This window comes from Notolepis coatsorum, assembly GCF_963971535.1.
Source record: "Notolepis coatsorum genome assembly, chromosome: 5".
Taxonomy (NCBI): Eukaryota; Metazoa; Chordata; class Actinopteri; order Aulopiformes; family Paralepididae; genus Notolepis; species Notolepis coatsorum.
The window spans coordinates 96,673,309-96,694,307 of record NC_140169.1 but is presented as its reverse complement, the minus strand read 5'-3'; the positions used below and the strand labels follow the sequence as shown (position 1 = coordinate 96,694,307).

General features: G+C 43.6%; 1 protein-coding gene across 1 annotated transcript in view; it reads right to left on the bottom strand.

Moving 5' to 3' along the window:
• The window catches only part of ttc13 (tetratricopeptide repeat domain 13), a 93,368-nt gene that overhangs the window by 55,395 nt on the left and 16,974 nt on the right, over positions 1 to 20,999 (bottom strand). Inside the window, exons 3-9 of the mRNA XM_084313740.1 lie at positions 9,795 to 9,870; positions 7,054 to 7,124; positions 6,887 to 6,952; positions 6,292 to 6,384; positions 3,425 to 3,541; positions 3,017 to 3,127; positions 1,828 to 1,910 (exon numbers count right to left, since the gene is read on the bottom strand). Coding sequence (XP_084169866.1) covers positions 1,828 to 1,910; positions 3,017 to 3,127; positions 3,425 to 3,541; positions 6,292 to 6,384; positions 6,887 to 6,952; positions 7,054 to 7,124; positions 9,795 to 9,870 — 617 coding nt within the window. The remainder of the gene's footprint in view (positions 1 to 1,827; positions 1,911 to 3,016; positions 3,128 to 3,424; positions 3,542 to 6,291; positions 6,385 to 6,886; positions 6,953 to 7,053; positions 7,125 to 9,794; positions 9,871 to 20,999) is intronic.

Below are 20,999 nucleotides of genomic sequence, written 5' to 3'. Positions count from 1 at the left end.
GGGCCTGCTCAAGAAGGCCCAGGGGAGGATGTTCTTCCTCCGGCAGTTGAAGAAATATAAACTGCCGAGGACCATGATGGCCCAATTCTACACGGCCATCATTGAGTCCATCCTCACCCACTCCATCATCTCCTGGTTCCCTGCTGCAGCGGCAAAAGATCTTGCCAAGCTGCAGCGGGTGATTCGCTCCGCGGAGAGGGTGATCGGCTGTCCCCTGCCCTCCCTCAGGTCCCTGCACGACTCCAGGGCGCTGAAGAGGGCGAGAAAGATCATGGCCGACCCATCCCACCCCGGTCACAGCCTCTTCACCCTGCTCCCCTCTGGGAGAAGGCTGAGGATCCCAAAGGCTGTGAAAGCTCGACACAGACTGAGCTTCTTCCCCTCAGCCGCCAGGCTGATCAATGCCTAATTTTTATTTATTGATTAATCCCCCACTGCACTGTTTTCGTTTCTTGTCTGTGTTGGTGTTTGTTTACTGTGAAAAAAGAAAGAATGCATACACTGTATTGCTGCAACAATTACCAATGTGTTTTACACAAATGGCTCAATAAAGGAATCTGAATCTGAATCTGAATCTGACTGTAGGAGCATGGTTTAATGTTCTGACTGTAGGAGCATGGTTTAGTGGTCTGACTGTAGGAGCATGGTTTAGTGGTCTGACTGTAGGAGCATGGTTTAGTGGTCTGACTGTAGGAGCATGGTTTAGTGGTCTGACTGTAGGAGCATGGTTTAGTGGTCTGACTGTAGGAGCATGGTTTAATGTTCTGACTGTAGGAGCATGGTTTAGTGGTCTGACTGTAGGAGCATGGTTTAATGTTCCGACTGTAGGAGCATGGTTTAATGGTCTGACTGTAGGAGCATGGTTTAATGTTCTGACTGTAGGAGCATGGTTTAATGGTCTGACTGTAGGAGCATGGTTTAATGTTCTGACTGTAGGAGCATGGTTTAGTGGTCTGACTGTAGGAGCATGGGTTAGTGGTCTGACTGTAGGAGCATGGATTAGTGGTCTGACTGTAGGAGCATGGTTTAGTGGTCCGACTGTAGGAGCATGGTTTAATGGTCTGACTGTAGGAGCATGGTTTAGTGGTCTGACTGTAGGAGCATGGTTTAATGTTCTGACTGTAGGAGCATGGTTTAGTGGTCTGACTGTAGGAGCATGGTTTAGTGGTCTGACTGTAGGAGCATGGTTTAATGGTCTGACTGTAGGAGCATGGTTTAGTGGTCTGACTGTAGGAGCATGATTTAATGGTCTGACTGTAGGAGCATGGTTTAGTGGTCTGACTGTAGGAGCATGGTTTAATGTTCTGACTGTAGGAGCATGGTTTAGTGGTCTGACTGTAGGAGCATGGTTTAGTGGTCTGAGTGTAGGAGCATGGTTTAGTGGTCTGACTGTAGGAGCATGGTTTAGTGGTCTGACTGTAGGAGCATGGTTTAGTGGTCTGACTGTAGGAGCATGGTTTAGTGGTCTGACTGTAGGAGCATGGTTTAATGGTCTGACTGTAGGAGCATGGTTTAGTGGTCTGACTGTAGGAGCATGGTTTAATGGTCTGACTGTAGGAGCATGGTTTAGTGGTCTGACTGTAGGAGCATGGTTTAATGGTCTGACTGTAGGAGCATGGTTTAGTGGTCTGACTGTAGGAGCATGGTTTAATGGTCTGACTGTAGGAGCATGGTTTAATGGTCTGACTGTAGGAGCATGGTTTAGTGGTCTGACTGTAGGAGCATGGTTTAGTGGTCTGACTGTAGGAGCATGGTTTAGTGGTCTGACTGTAGGAGCATGGTTTAATGGTCTGACTGTAGGAGCATGGTTTAATGTTCTGACTGTACCTGTAGGCCTGCCCCAGGCTTTTATAGGCATCGATGAAGTCTGACTTCAACTTGAGAGCCTCTTTGAATGTCTCTATGGCTTCCTGAAGAGAGAACATGTAGTTAAAAGACTGAACAAAGAATACGGTAAATTATGAATTTTGACATGTTGGCCTTAAATCCTAGTCCATATATCAACCCAAACGGATGCTTTGAGTAAAAAATAACAGAGACGTAAAGATGTCCAATGATCTGACATAAGTCAGTCCAGTATATAAAGTCCATATTTGTATCTCAAAATTATAAAGTCAATCTGTAGTCATATGTACAATCACTTACCAGGGTGTTTAAAAAAACATCTTGGTAGAGAAGCTAACATTAGCCAACTAGCTAATGGTGTTTTCATGTTACGTGGGACAGAAGGTAGCGAGGGGAAATATCCTACAGTCACAACTTGCAAGTGTTCATGTCAGTCATCAGACAACTCAAAATGGCGAAATCAGCTAGTTTCCTTGCCTAAATCAGCAAGCATACAAGGTTAGACCACCCAAATCTCTTGTTTTTACTGAACTACACGTCCCAGAGTTTGAAGGCTAATTGTGTAGCCTTGGCCATTCACTTTACTTGCAACGTTTAGTGTTAGCTTTGCAAAGGTTTTGAGCTAATTACTAACTCTGTGATAGTGTAGTAGGCCTAGATCACAGTACTGTGCTAGTTATCAGTAGCTTTCAAACAATGTAAAGCTCATTTGAACTCTTAATCTACTTCCAAAAAGGACGTTACCATTTTGAAATACAAATTTTAACTTTATATATTGTTAGTTCATCACATTAGTTTCAACCAAGGAAACTATAAAAGAAGGAAGGGTCATCACGTCACTGTGTAGTGTGTGAACACACACTGGTGCCAAGTGTGGAAACGTTCAGTTTGGCCAACATCAAGTTGAATGGTTGAATTAGTTTATGACTTTTTGTTACAACTTGTTGCCTTGTTAACTAGCTAATGTTTGATATATTGGTTGATGTATATTTCCTCAGATAGCTTGTATATATTATTTACAATTTTAATATAGGCTTCAATAGAACTGGCACCAAGCAGAGCACAGAACGCTGGTATTCTGACGTGATGACCCTTCCTTCTTTTATAGTTTCCTTGTTTTCAACCCGGAAGTATCACACTAGGTCTCTCTGTAGGTCTCTCTGTAGGGTACCTTGAGCATGCCTCTATGGAAGTAGGTCAGGCCTTTATACAGCATGGCGATAGGCTGGTTCTTCTTTAAATCCAAAGACTGCTGAAAGTCCTCCATAGCTGCCACATAATCCTGCACACACACACACACACACACACACACACACACACACACACACACACACACACACACACACACACACACACACACACACACACACACACACACACACACACACACACACACACACACACACACACACACACACACACACACACACACACACACACACCACACACACACAGTGAAGCAACCACACACACATGATTAATCAAACGCTGTTTTATAATAACTACGCTAGCTACATATAATACATTGTGCAAATCAAATCAAAAGGACAGAAAGGGAAGCAGAGATGAGATGTTGAACCTCTGATATGAAGAGGAGAGTTCCTCTGTGTCTGTAGAGGCGAGCTGACGGCTGCAGCTGGATGGCTTTGGTCAGGTCCCCCAGAGCCTCACTGATACGACCCAGAGGAGACAGGATCTGTGCGTGCGCACGCACACACACACACACACACACACACACACACACACACACACCTTTTAGAAAGGTGCAGAATAAAAATGCTTTTCCCCAAAAAAATATTGATAAACACTTTCTGGGTCAAACCCCGAGAAAAGTCGAGTTTCGTCGCCAACGGTTGAGCGCCAAACCCGACTTTTCTCGGGTTTTGATCCTTTGATATTTTTCCTTTGATCCCCGTTCTCGGCCGGAGCTCCCTGGGTCTCCCTGGCACATCTGCCTACGTTACAATTGCAATGACGATCGAATCCTGCCAGGTGGATACCTTTTGAACTGGGATAGTTTAGTGTGGGGACACTTTTCTTTATTTTTTTTGTTTGCAAGAACTCCACCCCCTCAGAGGACAGAGCGACAGAGCGATCGCTCAGAGATTTTATCACCTCAAACTAGGGATGCTCGATATTGGATTTTTTACCGATACCGATATACCGATATTGTCCAACTCTTAATTTCCGATACCGATATCAACCGATACCGATATATGCAGGGTTTACCCCCCCCCCAAAAACAGAATAATTTCAGGTAATTAACATTACATGTCTCTTGTTGTGGAATTAACACAACATTATGCATACTTTTGACAATAAATAAAATCAGAATTTGTTCTTACTTGCTTGCCTGGGTAAATAAAGGTTATATAAATGTAAAAAAAAAAAACGATACCGATATTTTCCTATATCAAATTTTAATGCCGATATCTGCCGATAATATCGGTAGGCCGATAATATCGGACATCCCTACCTCAAACCTATTTCCCGTATACACATATATGAGTAATCGCGATGGCGATGGGATCACTGGGATTATTCTTTTTGTAGTACCTACTGGCTAAGGTAAGGTCTCTTCTATATCTATTTTACCGAACCTGAAACCCCCCCCCCCCCCTTGATGATTTTGTGAAGACACATTATGTAAATGGTATATACCTTTGATTTGGAAGTATTTGGGGTTTCAGGCGAGCAACCCTTACGATTTGGGCATAATGCATATAACGTGTCATATCTCACGATCTATGAAAAAATACTGGATTATTTTGGAAAGGAGCGATGTTTAGCATGTAATAGTTCACAAACTACAGTATGTAGAAATGAACTGGTTAGTCAGTGATGGACTATGAACAATGCCTGTCAAATGAGCCATACTATTGTCTCCATATCTATAATACAGAACACACGATGGGTCTGCAAACATTGCTAAAATGGTCAATAACGCTGGCGCCATTGAGTAAAGATGGGAAAAGAGCGTGGCGATCAATGAGTTAAAGAATGTATCATAAAAATAAAATGTGCAGGTCAACAATTAACACTTTGAGTGCCGACGACGTGTATTGTCGTCTTATCATGCCCCCCGTTGAGTGCCGACGACGTGTATTGTCGTTTGATTTTTTTATTCGCGATCTGAATTCATATTTCATCAACCGAGTCTCCCGTTGGTACAGCATAGGGCTGGGCGATATGACGATATTATATAAATATCGGGTACAGTTCATTAATGATACACTTGCTAAATATATGCAATATATAATCTAATAATCCAATAATCTAAATCTAATATATAATATAAAAATGCTAAATGCATGGGTATTTTATTTTGTCTTTAATGTTATCTTGCAAACTCAAATACTGTCTTGGTAAGCCTCATAATGAATTGTTTGGGGAAAAAAAGAAAAACATTGTGATGTGTATCGTGTATCGCCGAAAGGTCAGAAAATATCGTGATATCATATTTAGGCCATATCGCCCAGCCCTAGTACAGCAGACCCTCTAGGAGCTCAGATGGGAAAATACTGCCCCCTATCGTCTATCCCTGTGTAACTGCAGGCCATTCGATTATACTGCTGGATCTGTGGAGGTGGCTCCACTGTGCTGGCAAGCCGTCTGATGAACATGGAAGTGATCTCGGGTTGGAAAGCAGCGTGGAATCTATATTTACAGCAGCCAATAATCAATCAATAAACGCGATCGATATTTGGAATGGCGATCAGGAATTGGAATAATCTTTTTGGAGAACATCTGATCTAAGGTAAGGAGTCTATGTTACCAGTTTTAGGATAATCAGAGCTGTATTCACTGAGATAACAGAGTGTCCCATATGTGTGTATGTGTGTGTGTGTGTAATATTGAGGAAATGAGAGAATAGATTTTTCAGCCCGCTTCTATAGCGTGCATAAGTACACATATACTATCGATAATCTAGCGTTTATTTGAAAACGATTCATAAATAGGCCGACAAATGACAACGTGTCTAGTGTATTCGAGAATATTCCAATAAATGCCGTTTATGGGGGAATCTTTCAATTTTCCGGAAATTTTCGAGAGAACGATAGCTTTTCGAAATGCTATAAAAAAGATATGAACAGATAAAAAAAATGCGTTTCGACAATGTTGACTGCAAACAAGTCATTGATAAGCGATGGGCAGATTAGACACCATAATTTAAAACATAGATTATGCGTTTTTAACGCTAACATTGAAGTGGATGATGGCATTCAAGGGGGTAAAAAGGTAAACAAGGCCGGCACTGATAGTGTTAATGTTGTTGTTTACATGTGTGTGTGTGTGTATCCCCTCCCTACTTCCCATTTCCCCCATGTGGAATGCACCTGATTGGATAAATGACATGCTGGTGCTCTAGTGTGACATCTAGCGGCCAAATGTTATAGCACCTTTAAAAGTATTTGAAATAGTTGACTTTCTATTTTTGTTCCTCACCTCGGCTCTCTGCTCGTACACCTCTGGTCGGCTGGGCTCCAGACTGATCACTCTGCTCAGCTCATACAATGCCAAGTCAGCATTCTTTATGTCCTGATATACAGAGAGAGAGAGACACAGAGAGAGAGACACAGAGAGAGAGACACAGAGATATATATGGAGAGAAGAGACAGGGCATGAGAGAGAGAGAGAGAGAGAGAGAGAGAGAGAGAGAGAGAGAGAGAGAGAGAGAGAGAGAGAGAGAGAGAGAGAGAGAGACAGGGCATGAGAGAGAGAGACAGGGCATGAGAGCAAGAGAGAGAGACACAGAGAGAGAGACACAGAGAGAGAGAGAGAAAGAGAGAGAGATATATATGGAGAGAGAGACAGAGAGGACAGACACAAGACAGCAAGGACAGAGGTGGTGTGTGTGTGTGTGTGTGTGTGTGTGTGTGTGTGTGTGTGTGTATGTGCGTGTTTAATCTTGAGATCTATGAATAAATCCTGAACATGCAAGGAGACAAACTTAAACATGTACAACATATGTGCAAATGCATGAAAATAGCCTACATAATCATCATCACCATTCACCACCACCACCATCATCATTACTAACCTGTAAACTTTTCTTTCCATAAGCAATCCCTCTGCCATAGATTGCACTGACCAGCTCTGGATCTCCCTGAGTCAAGAACACACACACACATAAAGTTTTCTTTTAAACCATGTCAGCTGTGTTCTGTATTGTTTTGACATCAGGTGATAAAATCAGTGTAAACAGACCTGTAGCAGCAGTGAGAAGTGTTTGATGGCTTCATCGTACAGCCCGTTGCCTATTAGGACGTAGCCTATAGCTGCAGGAAACAAGACAGACAGACAGAAAACAGAGTGATACATAAGTACAACCACAGTCTGACACTGTTGACCACTAGGAGCTGCCCAGTACAACCACGTCTGACAGTGTTGACCACTAGGAGCTGCCCAGTACAACCACAGTTAGGCCTGCCACGATAACACATTTTGCTGGGCGATTAATTGCCCCCGAAAATATCGCGATAAGCGATATTATTGCGACCGGTTAGAGAATTTTTTTGAGAAATGTATTTCCCAAAACTTTTATTTTGAAGCCCACCGCTCCGTCTTTTCCGGTGTTTAAGACTTATTTTGAAGCCCACCGACCGGACCGGAAGTATTGTTGTGATTATCCTAGCCGACAACTTGTCTCGTCCGGTTGTGTTTTTTAGTTTTAACGTTAGCTACTAACGTTAGATGCAGCTACTACAGACAATCAACGATGAGGAGGAAGCGTCAAAGCAGTATTATAATAGAATAGCTGTGGTGCGTAGGCACTGCAGCACGACTCGAAAACGACCCGTTATAATAAATTAATTCATGTTTAACTTGTCCCCGTCTCCAGTCCTTTGACTAGCCCCACCCGTTCATTGTAAACAATGATGCATGTAATTGTATTAACGTTATTCTGTGTTATTCTAACGTTACACTACAAATAACGCTACTTGGTTAAAAGGAGCAACACTATTGAGAAATGTAGTTAAGCTATGTGGTGTTGCCCCACGGAGCTCCTGTGCTGTGCTCTGTAGTAAAGCCAGCGGCCCGCCTCCCAACACGGACAGTGACTGACAAGGGGCACTGGTTCCGCCTCATTAAAACAAACGCGCAAATAGCAATTAATCGCGCCCGTCAAAATCATTGCATTCATTTAAATTATCGCGGCAATTAATCGATTTATTGCTTATCGCGGCAGGCCTAACCACAGTCTGACACCGTTGACCACTAGGAGCTGCCCAGTACAACCACGGTCTGACACTGTTGACCACTAGGAGCTGCCCAGTACAACCACAGTCTGACACTGTTGACCACTAGGAGGCAGTTTAGTGGTAGTTGTTGAGGGGAGAATGTCCTATTTATTCATGTACATTGGATCAAAGTGGATGGTTGGTTTTTTACTAAATGTATTGATTCAGATATAGGATGTATTGATCCAAATGGATGTATAGGATGTAGGGATGCCCCGATCGATCGGCCACCGATCGTTATCGGCCGATAATCAGTATAAATATGCGATCGGTGAATTCCGATAATGAGTCATATTCGCCGATCGCGGACCTGCAAACTGCCGCTGCTCCTCCTCCCTAGCCCCGCCCGCACCCGTGTACAGTTTGTAAACACAGAGGAGGAGGCTCCTCTGCTCAGTCTATAGTGTATTCGACCTGAGCTAACGTTAGCTACCTAGCTATCGTTACTGTTTAAACAAAATTACCCAGTCAACTATTCACTTTTAGTTTAATACATGAGGCATTGTCTAACGGTATTTAGCCGGCTAGCTACTGATAGCTCCTGATATCAACAAATGCTCCAGCAAGTCTTATAGTGCATGTTGATACCTCCGTTAGCTCGCGTTAGCTGACGTTAGTTCACTGTTCAAAACGAAATGTCCCATTCAACTAAATAGTTCACTGAGGCGTTGTCTTAACGTTATATATCCGGCTAGCAGTAGCTACAGATAGCTCCTGATATCAATGTCTTATAACATTGACTCGATGCGTATTCGAGCTGAGGACTTGCTGAATGTGATTTAACATTATACCAATACTAGGGTCCAGCTGCAGCGCCGGAGGGTCCAGCTGCAGCGCCGGAGAATCCTGGCCGTAGCTGGAGGCTACTAGTACACACAGACAGTGGAGCTGTTTGCAGATAGCGAGCATTTTGACTTGTTGCGTGGTGGCGATGTCTCGCAGATAATACAAGTACAAGTCTAATTATATAATATATATATTTTATATAAAAAAAAATTATATAAAAAAATTTAAAAAAATATTAATCAAAAATTATCGGTATCGGATCGGTATAGGCCGATATGGCTTACGACGATCGGTGATCGGTATCGGTGGCAAAAAGCGTGATTGGGGCATCCCTAATAGGATGTATTGATCAGATGGAAGTATTGAGCCAGGTATAAGATATATTGATTGTGATATAGGATGTATCGATCAGATGGGTGTATTTATCAGACAGGGTCTATTGATCAAATGGATGTATTGATCAGACAAAGTGTATTGATCGGACAGGATTTATTGATCAGACAGGGTATATTGATCAGATGGATGTATTGGTAAAAAGGATGCATTTTATTTTATTTAACCTTTATTTACCCAGGCAAGCAATTAAGAACACATTCTGTATTGATCAGTTGGATGTATTGATCAGACAGGGTGTATTGATCAGACAGGGTGTATTGATCAGATGGATGTATTGATAAAAAGGATGTATTGATCAGATGGATGTATTGATCAGACAGGGTGCATTGATCAGACAGGGTGTATTGATCAGATGGAAGTATTGATAAAAATAATGTATTGATCAGATGGATGTATTGATCAGACAGGGTGCATTGATCAAACAGGGTGTATTGATCAGACAGGATGTATTGATAAAACAGGATGTATTGATCAGACAGGATGGTATACAGGTCTGGTGTGACCCTCTTCATCAGGGCAACTTACCCAACTCTTCATTTGTGTTGAGGTTTTCTACAGGGAAAGGAAACTTTTTCTGCTCGATAAACAACTTGGCCTGGCTCTGTGAGGGACAGAGAGAGACACACAGACAGATAATGAGAGAGATGGAGAGAGAAAACGAGAATGAGAGAGACACAGACAGAAATAATGGACAGAGAGACAGAGAGAAAGACAAACAGAGACAGAGAAAAGAGAGAGAAAGAGAGACAGACAGAGAGAGAGAGACAAACAGAGAGAGAAAGAGAGACAGAGAGAGAAAGAGAGACAGACACAGAGAGATAGACAGAGAGAGAGACAGAGACATAGTGATTGATAGTGATGGAGAGTTGATAGAGATCAGACAGTGGTTATATATCGTATAGCTTACGCTCTGCGCTCTATTGGAACATATCCATATCCAGTGTAATACTGAATAAATTTCTTCACATGTACACACCCATCCGCCTGGCCACACCCCCATCCGCTCCTCTACATAAGCGGGGATGTGGCCATACTAACAGCTCCTTCCTTATTTTCACCACCGACAAGTGTCTGTATACACCACTTGGGTTTAGTGCCGAAATAGTTGGAAAGGAGCTACGTTGAAGAGAAGGAGCTGCGTTGACATTATATCTTTGTTTTCTCTCTCACTATTTTCGGGTTAATACAGCGATAATGTCTTCGCCACCGGAGTGTCTAGAAGATGATCATTCGGACTTCCACCGGCGCTTCATATTAGGGGCTCGCGTCGCTGAGCAATCCCCGCCGGCATTATCTCCGGCTCTGCAGTTGGACACTTTGCTTGGGAGGCGCTCGGCCGTGTGAGGGCTGACGGCCTCTCTGGGCGGGTGATGTTTTTGCGACGCAGGCGCCAGGTGTGTCAGTTGTGGGGGGAACAACTACACAGCTTACGAAGGCCGGCTCCAGGCTGGTATCCTTTTTCGCTGCCACTTAGCGGCGTGGAGAGGGTTCTGGTTTGATGCCCACGTTAATATTAGTTCCTCATCGAGTAAGAGCTTTGTTTTCCTGGGACCGTGATTCCGAATCTGCGGTTCAATTCCCCGGGTCTCTGGACAAACGGATACCCTGCGTTCCTTGGTGCAGGTAAGATGTCCATTGGACATTACTCCACTCTTCCTTCCTTCCCCTCCCAAATGTTTTGTTAATAACGATGTCTTTGTCTGCAAAACATATGTTACAGATACGACATGTGCTGTGTGTGAATTGTCTTGGTCGCTTTGTATAGCTTGGGTAACGTTGGCCAAGGCTTGTGCCTTTCTCTCTACCTAGGAACAGCGTTGTTTTTTACGCGAGTAAAAATGAACTGTGTTTTTGTTGTTGAGAAGTTGTGTATGTTCATGTAACGTTAGACAACGTGGCTGAGCCCACAACTGGCTGAGTTACCCTACAATACTGTGCATAGTGGCATGTGATCGAGGGATGAGTCCCTCTCTCAGCTTGTTATTCTTACTTGAGGGTAATGATGACAATAACAAGTGGCAAGTTTTTTTCACACATAAGCAGGGCTGTGCCTGTTCAAAAAAGGTCTTCGGCTGTGCTGGTGTGCATGATGTAAAGCTTACTCTACACATTTGGCGTCGTATCAGGGGTAAGGTGGTGAGGGGTGGGTTTCCCCGGTTTTCCCCTGGGCCCCCCCCCCCCCCCCCCCTCCCCTCAAATATGATTTTGTTTACAAAATGTGTGTTGATTCACTATGTTTTGGGGATACGGTGTAATCCCTCAGCTTCTGCTGGGGTTGTGCTCTTGCTTAGAGAGAGGCAATTTTTTCTGAAAATTGTTTGGTCGCTGTCATGTGGATTTAGCAAGGCCTGTGACCAGTACTTAATCGAGGACTTATGTCTTCTCTCATCATGAAAAACGGCGTTCCTCTTACAGTAGTGAGAGTGTACTTTTGCCCTTTTTTGTTGTGATGTAGGGTTGTGTGTATCGTTTTCACGTTTAAGATCCACAACTGGGTTAGGTGTTGGCCTACAGAAGTTACATGTGTAAGCTCTTGTACCAGGGCCCTTGGCCCCTCTCTTGGTCTGTGTTTTTTTCTTCCTTTAGGGTAAAGGTGTAAAAATTCAGGTGGCAGGTTCGCACATGAGCCTACAGTATGTGAAGCTGTTACCTTAAACAGGTATACATGCGCTTCATGTAGCACGCTATGACTGGTGTCATGGCTTTGCTTTGTCATTGCATCGTATCAGGGGTGAGGGGTCATGAGGGGGTGAACTGATAAACCCTCGCTCCCCTTTTTGGTCAGGGGGGGGGGGGGGGGGTTCCCTGGTCCCACGCCATATTTGGGCAGGTGGGTCACGGAATTCCCCCCGCCATAGAGTACGTCACTGGGTGCATTTCTATTGGTTGTGAGACTTCCGTGAGTTATTTTCAGGCTCCATGTTGTGGACCTCTGTTATTGTCAGGATGAGTTATGCGTTGCGTGAGAACTTAAAAAGAAGTTCTGCTCTACGCTCTGTTGCATATGTCTTGAGCTTGGTCACGTAGCTCAATGTTACATATATCTTTTCAATTATTACTCACGTGGGAAGTCTCTCTGGGGGTTCCCTGTCTCCTCTCTTTTGTACAGGGCAGGGTTGACGGGTGTTTTCCCTCAGACGCGTCATATGGGACCCATATCTGTGTCTTGGCCAGCTTCCTGCCGCTCTCCCAGGCGGCTTGGAGGGAACGTTATCTGGGTTCTTGTTAGAATTACCATTGATATGTTTTGGGTCTCGACGTGTACACATAGTGCTGGCCCTGGGTGCTTCTGTGTGGAACCACGCATGGGCTTGCGCGCCTTGGTTGCTCATCATTGAAACAGCGTTTTTATGGGGCAACTAGGATGGAGTTTGTCTCTTCCGAGCGCCTGTGTACTGGGTTAGTCTCGATGAATTCTCGTTCATCTCTGGGGGGAGATAACGGAATAGATCAAAGCATTGGCAACACGCATTTGGCAACACGCGTACCTACCCCCCTCTTAGGACTGGGGATGGTGGCGTGATTAGGACACGGGACTGGTTCTGGTCGCGCCGGCCCAGGTCAGTTAACCCATTGTCCGCCGGGGCGCAGATCTGCTGTTCTGGTACCCTGAAGGACTTGTGCTTTTTCGGGGGGGAAATGCCGGGTTGGCCCAGGCGTTGCAGGGGTTGATGTTATGGAGGTGTTCGTGGTTATGTCACTGCGTGTTATCCTTCACTATTGCTTGGTCCATATTGTGTTGTACCTTGCGCTGTGCTAAAGGAGCCTGGTCCTTCTCCATTCTTTTTTCGCCCCTCTCTTCTCCTGCTTGGCGGGGCTGGGAGGGGGCTGTCGAGGTGGTTCTTGTACCCCTCTGGCATCCCTGTGTACGTCCCGGTCCGCCGGGCGCAGGTCCGGACTCGTTCTCGTCGACCTGTTGGCCTGGGTTAACCCCTTCTTGAGAACTGAAACACTTGTACTGCTGTATAGCCGGTGTATACCCGCAGTTGTGTTTTGGAGTTTTTTCTTGGGGGGGTTATAGGAACAACCGCCTCCTGTTAGGTGGTGGTTGGTTTCCAGGTGTGTTGGTAGCGGAGTCGACTCTCGGGTTAGGCCGGGCTTGACCCCGTCTGCCTGCGATTGTGCCCCCGCACCCTTCATGACGTCTGCCAATCGTGTCAGCCTTCTCTGCCTCGGCCCCTCTAGAGGGCCGGGTTTTTTTTGCACAGCATACCGAACGCCCCTTCCGCCGGGGTGCTGTTTTCTCGATGCGGCGTCGTTGGCCTCACCATGCCCCCTTTTTCCGGGGGGTCCTGACCCTTCCTGGGGCTGGGTCCTCCTTTGCGCTCCGCTGCTACGGCCTTGCCACAGGGCTGGGTTCTTGACCCCGTGATATTAGGGATTGTAACGTTTTTTTTTCTCTTCCCGTTCGTTCCCTAGTGGCATGTGGGTTGTGCGCCTGTGTAGTCGTGGGTTCTTCTGTGGGAAGGTAAGTCCCACGATCTGCTCACCCTGTGCGTTTGAGTTGCTAAACCCTCTTCGCACAGTCGGCTCCGATTCCCTCCCGTCCTCCACTAGGGGGGTCTGGGGGCTCGGGTCCTCTCCGGTTCTGATGGGTTGTCGGGGGCGTCAGCGGGTACATTTGTCGAGCTTCCACTCTGCTCAGCTCCTGTGTTCCAATAGAGCGCAGAGCGTAAGCTATACGATATATAACATACGGTTATCCTATAACCATAGTTATGAGTATAGCGAGAGCTCTGCGCTGACTCACTGAGGACCCCGTGGTCTTCGCCTTCGGTGGTGAAAGACTTGGGAAGGAGCTGTTAGTATGGCCACATCCCCGCTTATGTAGAGGAGCGGATGGGGGTGTGGCCAGGCGGATGGGTGTGTACATGTGAAGAAACGTATTCAGTATTAGACTGGATATGGATATGTTCCAATAGAGCGCTCGCTATACTCATATAACTATGGTTATAGGATAACCGTATGTTTCCTCTGAGGGTATTTGACTGAACTGACAGACGGGGTTCATTTAAATAAAAATAAAAAAATATATACACAATGGCTTTAAAATAAACACCAGCCACCACCGAAATGAAGTTCAATTTCAAATGTGGCTCATAAGCCTGGCAACTCCCTCAAGCCACTTTGACGGTTGGCCAACCCAACAGTATCTTCCATCAGCCTTTCCTCCTCTGAAAAACTACTTATGGCAGCTTAGAGATTTCAACTGAATCCACCTTTGACTGTGAAACAGTCCGTTTCACACCCAGATGGTATCTGATGGCTGTGAGTTCCTGGGTGGAGCCTAACCAAGCACTTTGCATCCTGTTCAAGCTATGGGTGTATATACTGTCGAAGGAAGCATTTTGCTTGTGACATAACGATGCTGACGTACTGTACACCCCGAGATAACCGTCTTTGGTGCTAAAGACGAAGTGCACATCTTGACTCCCTTTCTTTAAAGTCTAAAAACTAGAGTCAGAAATCTTAATAATATTGTGTTAATATTGACTCAGACCAAAATGTTGATGTGTTAACACCCACATCAAGTCAATAACTAAATCTGACTATTATCATCTTAAAAATATAGCAAGAATTAGAGGATACATGTCCAAACAAGACCTAGAAAAACGAATTGACGCTTTAATTTCCACACACTTTCATTTCCAGTAGTGTAATAGTCTGTTTTCAGGTCTTCCCCAAAACACACTTGCTATAAATGCTGCTGTTAGAGTTCTAACAAAGACTAAGACATAGAAATTATTAGAAAAAAAAAATACTGTTACTTGTCTATAAATCACTTAATGGTTTAGGGCCAAAATACATCTCTTCCAACCCATGAACCCTCTAGACCAGTGGTCACCACCCGTCGATCGCGATCGACTGGTCGATCTTTGAGACTTTCCCTGTAATTTTTTTTTTTTTTTAGATCTTTCCCTGAGAGTCCACATTACAGTTCTACTTTTGTTTTGATGTGAAAAGTGATGCTGCATAAGATGACTGCACTTAGCACTGACTGAGAAAGTACATATTACAGTTCTACTTTGACAAACATATTTACAATTAGCATTTTATAATGTTAATAATATGAGAGTCCACATTACAGCTCTACTTTTGTTTTGATGTAAAAAGTTATGCTGAATAAGATGACTGCACTTGGGACTGACTGAGAAAGTACACATTACAGTTCTACTTTATAAAATGCTAATTGTAAATATGTTTGTCAATGTTAATAATATGAGAGTCCACATTACAGTTCTACTTTTGTTTTGATGTGAAAAGTGATGCTGCATAAGATGACTACACTTAGCACTGACTGAGAAAGTACATATTACAGTTCTACTTTGACGTTTTAATGTTGGACCAAAACATTGCATGTAATTAGAATACAGGCAAATAAAAGTAATTTTGTTTAAAGTACAATCTTGGCTGTCTTTTTCTCTCAACACTTCAATAGGTAGATCTTGCCTTCACAAAAAAAAAAAAAAAAAAAAGTGATCTTGGGCTTTAAAAGGTTGGTGACCACTGCTCTAGACCTCTTAGGTCATCAGTGAGTACAAATACCCAGCTCCGGGATATACATGTCCTATGTTATGTTTATACATTCTAATATAAAATATACAGTAAAATATACAGAAGCCTACTGTACAGTAAGTGTAATATTGAATATTCTAAAATATACAGTAAAATATACAGAAGTGTGTGTGTGTGTGTGTGTGCAGGGAACAAAATTTACTTTTTGGCTTACCAGCCAAGGTGGCTGGTAGATTAAAAAAACTACCAGCCAGGCAGATATTTTACCAGCCAAAAATTTGAAATAGCTTTTTAGTATATCGCCATGTGTTATTATTATATACAGGGATCTACGCTAACCTTTTCCCCAGGGAGCACATGTGCTCCTAAATAAAATAAAAATTAGGAGCACACAAAGAAATTTAGCACAGTGAAAATTTTTCAAGTAACAGAGTTTATTAACAAACTATTTATTACATGCATATTATACTGTGCGTGCGTGTGCATACTAAGGGTCAACATCGGTGCAATATAGCACATATCACCAAAATCACACATTGACCCATGCCTACTAGACACAAAGGATATCGGTTGTCAAGCTGCTTTTGTATGTTGTACTGTTGTCACAATACCAACATTTTGACTTTGATACAGATAGGAAAGGTAATGGAATATATTATTAGATGACAGAACATGGAAAATTCTTTATACAATTATTTAATTCATTATAATTTAAACGATATTGAATAATAGTTGATCAATAGTAATTAATACAATTATTCTGTTACAGCTACTGAGCTATATACTATAGCTACTGTCCATCAATATCTTCCTTTTGAATGAAATAGGTTCAGGAGAGAGATGGAGAGAGGGAGAGGGAGGGAGAGCGACACACACACACACAGAGAGAGAGAGAGACGGAGAGACAGAGATTCTCAGCTCCTCCTTCCCTCACTATGCCTCTGAGCGTCCCCAGTGATTAGCGTTAGCAGTAGTTAGCGTTAGCAGCAGTGGCGGCTGGTCAATAGAGGCCGCTAGAGCGCCGCCCCCCCCCCCCCCCCTGGTTAAAAAGAAGAAGAAGAAAGAATTCTTTGGCCGCGTGAATACTTTCCCCAAGGCAATTGTCCTTCCGAGTTCGGTTTATGCGGCCTGATACAACTGCCTTGGGGAAAGTATTCACGCCCCCCGGCCCCTACCGGCCTAGCCCCCTCCACTCCCTTTTCATGGGCGCTCGATCTCAGCTCCACCGAAGGTGCGCAACTCACAGGGCAAAATGCAAATACATACGTACCCTAAATAAATACGTACATACAACATAACACAATAAAATACGATATCTCTAGTGCCCGAAGTAGTCACTCTATTGGCTGAGAGTGGCACGTGACATCACGTCCCTACTCACCTCGAGTCTAGTAGGGAAATACGCTCGGCTAGGAGTTGTCGGAAATTGATAATAATCACAAGATACTGTACATTCAGACAGTGTTGGATCTAACTAAATAGATTTATATAGACACTTTTATGGAAAGTTCAAGCCTGGACCACAAAGCTTGAAGGGTTAGGCTATACTCTGTCTTAGCTGGGCCCTATTCCCTGTACCTGGCTAACTGAGTTAGCCGGATAATCTTCAGCATAGCTTGACTTAAGCCAGACATTTCTGTTCCCCGATGTCGGATTTTCTAAATCGCTATGGTAACAGATCAGAAAGTTTGAACCTGCTCCAGAGCAGGGTTAAGTTCAGTTAGCTGGATGAACCATGGCCACACCCTCGCAAAGAAGTGCCAGCTCGCTTCCTGAAATAATTACCACAGTGTAGATCTGTATTATACCATTCTAAATGATGTTTTTGTGCTTCGTTTTCCTAGAGGGGGCTTTTGAAATGTAAAATAATATACCTAAATGCTGATAATAAATCATATTCAGCCTATAGATTTACTTTGTCCTAAATAAAATAATGCACGTCATATACGGCGCTCGGAGTGGTTATTTTAATAACAGCGTATTGCAAATGTGAATCCCGCTGGGATATTTTTAATTAATGAAACCTATCGGCCGTTTGGCTCTGATTAGTTTCATATATTCTCCGCTGTAGATTTGCTTAACGGAGCGCCCAAATTGTGTTTCATTCAAGCATAAAATGTAAGTGTCTATGCGTGGATTGTGGTCTTTGTGGATTATGAATTACGAGGAATCTGAGGATTGTTGAATTGTATCATCACTCACACGTTACTGTGATATTGTAACTGGGATTAAAATGTCTGATGAGATGCGCTGTTTGACAGATTTGAGCAATTGAATGAGCCGTTGACGTCACATTAACGCATTTGAGAAAATGCATTTATCTGTTCAAGCACTGTTATCTGATGATGAACATGCGTCACTGGTATAAACCAAAGGTTAATCAATTCAATGCATATGGATTATGTCCGAAACAGATTAAAACCTGATTAATAGTGAAACTGTATAGCCGGCTCCAAGCCTCTCTGTTATTTCGGGGGTTGCGCCTTGAAAATTGTATTTATATATAAAGTACATGTTACCTAAGCCGAGCGCATACAGTGCAGATATCCTCATAAGCATCTATTAATTCTTATCAATTAGATACTCTTTGGGCTTGTTTGTATCTACTTATTCTGAAAGAGTTTAACTAATTATTTTCGCTAGCAATAGATCTCATTCGATTATTCATTCTATTAAGCCTACTGCCATCAGGCACATTTAAAGAAATATAATCTGATTGATTGGGGTAATGAGGGATTTAACATTAGCCTATAGATTATGCATTTAACCTGTTGGCGAGGCTATTGAGCCGTATGTATTGTACCCATTCTGCAATATGTTAATAAAGTTTTAAATCAATCAATCAATCAATGCCGTTAGAAAATCAGGATTTCTGCGATCGGCATATGCTGTCTTTTCAGATGAGGCAGCCGCGCGCATTTATCCTGAGCATCAAGTCTGGTTTGAATTAGTCTCTCGCGAGTCTCTATGACAAACGGTTCAAAGGATACAAAAAGGGGGCGCGGCCTAAGGATCGGGGGAGTGGTCAACATATACCATTTGAAGATCGGACGTTTCTGAGTTTTAATTTTTTTTCGGACTTTTCCGAGTTTTTGAACTTTTTCGGATTTTTGATGTTTCCAAGTTTTCGGAATTTTCCGAGTTTTTGCATTTTTCCGGGTTTTCCGAATTTTTTAACTTTTTCGGATTTTTGATGTTTCCGAGTTTTCGGAATTTTCCGAGTTTTTGGATTTTTCCGAGTTTTCGGGTTTTCGGACTTTTCCGAGTTTTTGAACTTTTTCGGATTTTTGATGTTTCCGAGTTTTCGGATTTTTCAGAGTTTTTGAACTTTTTTCCATACATGGCACAATCCGCAAGTCTCTACGACAAACGGTTCAAGAGATACACTGAGGGGGTGTGGCCTAAGGGGGCGTGGTCTAAGGATCGGGGGAGTGGTCAACATCGACCAATGAAAGGTGGTCAACAGGGGGAGTGGTCAACATCGACCAATGAAAGGTGGTCAACATCGACCAATGGCACAATCCGCAAGTCTCTACGACAAACGGTTCAAGAGATACACTGAGGGGGTGTGGCCTAAGGGGGCGTGGTCTAAGGATCGGGGGAGTGGTCAACATCGACCAATGAAAGGTGGTCAACATGGACCAATGAAAAATGAAAGAGGATATCCCTACTGAGTACAATGACACAACCCACAAGACAGAGGGCGCTGTCCAGCAATTCAGTACTGCAACACAGTGATGGGCAATGATGGGTTAAGTGGATGATGTCATTGGCAGGTCAGCTCAGCCATGAGCCCTGAGCCTCACAGCTGTTAAGCCTGAACCAATCAGCCATGAGCACAATGACTTGCATATTCTGAATTTTCTTTACATGACTGCATTGTCACGTTGATTAAAAGAAAACTATAAGAGATGAAGCGTTGTGACTCGCACAAGAGCACTACAACGAGTAGGCGAAGGGTTGTGTGCGATAATTGTGGCATTCGTGCGATATTGTGGCACTCCTTCGGCGATCGGAACAGAAGGCTAAAAAATAGTGTGAAAAATGTGATTTCTAGAGTGCGATTGCATGGCGGTCAATGGGGAGGAGAACCTTCAAACAAATGGTCGTCAGTTGAGATAGAAATGTCCAATTCAATTTATTTTTCTTTTGTGAGCGGGCTGACAGCCGTGTCATCGTTTTGATGTGTTTGTTTTATTTCTACGTCCAAAATTGAGATCACACTCGCAATTCACCCAAGGTAGGGGAAAAAAGATTATTTCAGCTGCTACACTCTAAATTGCAATGCATTCCCAATGGGACCGTAATTTTACCGTTTAAAGTCGATTCGTAGCCAGACGGTGCGGTGAAACTTTACGAGTTCGGAGACCGCTGTTGCCATAGGCAAGCCGCTCGTTTTGATACCTTTCACGTGTATGGGGCGCGAACGCTTACGTGTTGCAAAGTGTTTGCAAAATCGGTGGATCTCGCACTCTAAATTGCAATGCATTTCTGAAATTTTACTGTTTAAAGTCGATTCGTAGCCAGACGGTGCGGTGAAACTTTACGAGTTCGGAGACCGCTGTTGCCATAGGCAAGCCGCTCGTTTTGATACCTTTCACGTGTATGGGGCGCGAACGCTTACGTGTTGCAAAGTGTTTGCAAAATCGGTGGAATAAAGAAAGAAATAAAAAGAGTAACAATATCTATAGTGTGGGTGGCAACCTGGCTTCGCCAGGTCACCCACACTAATGAGCTATATATTTTTTTGTGGACAGCTGAATGTCAACTCTTCTGATGGTAAGTCATTATGTTTAATTTACACAAGCCAGCCTTGGCTCTTTTAACAATATGCAAACTATGCTGTACTCAGTCTCATACTGACGTTATTCATATACAGTAGTATACTAGGTCTGATCTGCTTGGGATTCCACGTGAGGTTAATGCTGTGTGAGAGAGAGCGAGAGAGAGCGAGAGAGGGAGAGATCGGGAGATCGGGATGTGCATGTTTGGAAACCTGGCTGGTGCATGGACTGTGATCATATTGATTGATGGCAATGGTGATAGTTGTACTGTAACTGTACCTACTTAAATATTCATACGCTTGTGGTTTCACCGACGCTCTGACGCACACAGTAGGCTACTCAGTGTGTGGTTTCGCGATGCGTGCGCACGAGCGTGTTTGTGTGCTGTGTGACATTGTGATACCTTGTTACATGTTAATTTTTGGTATCG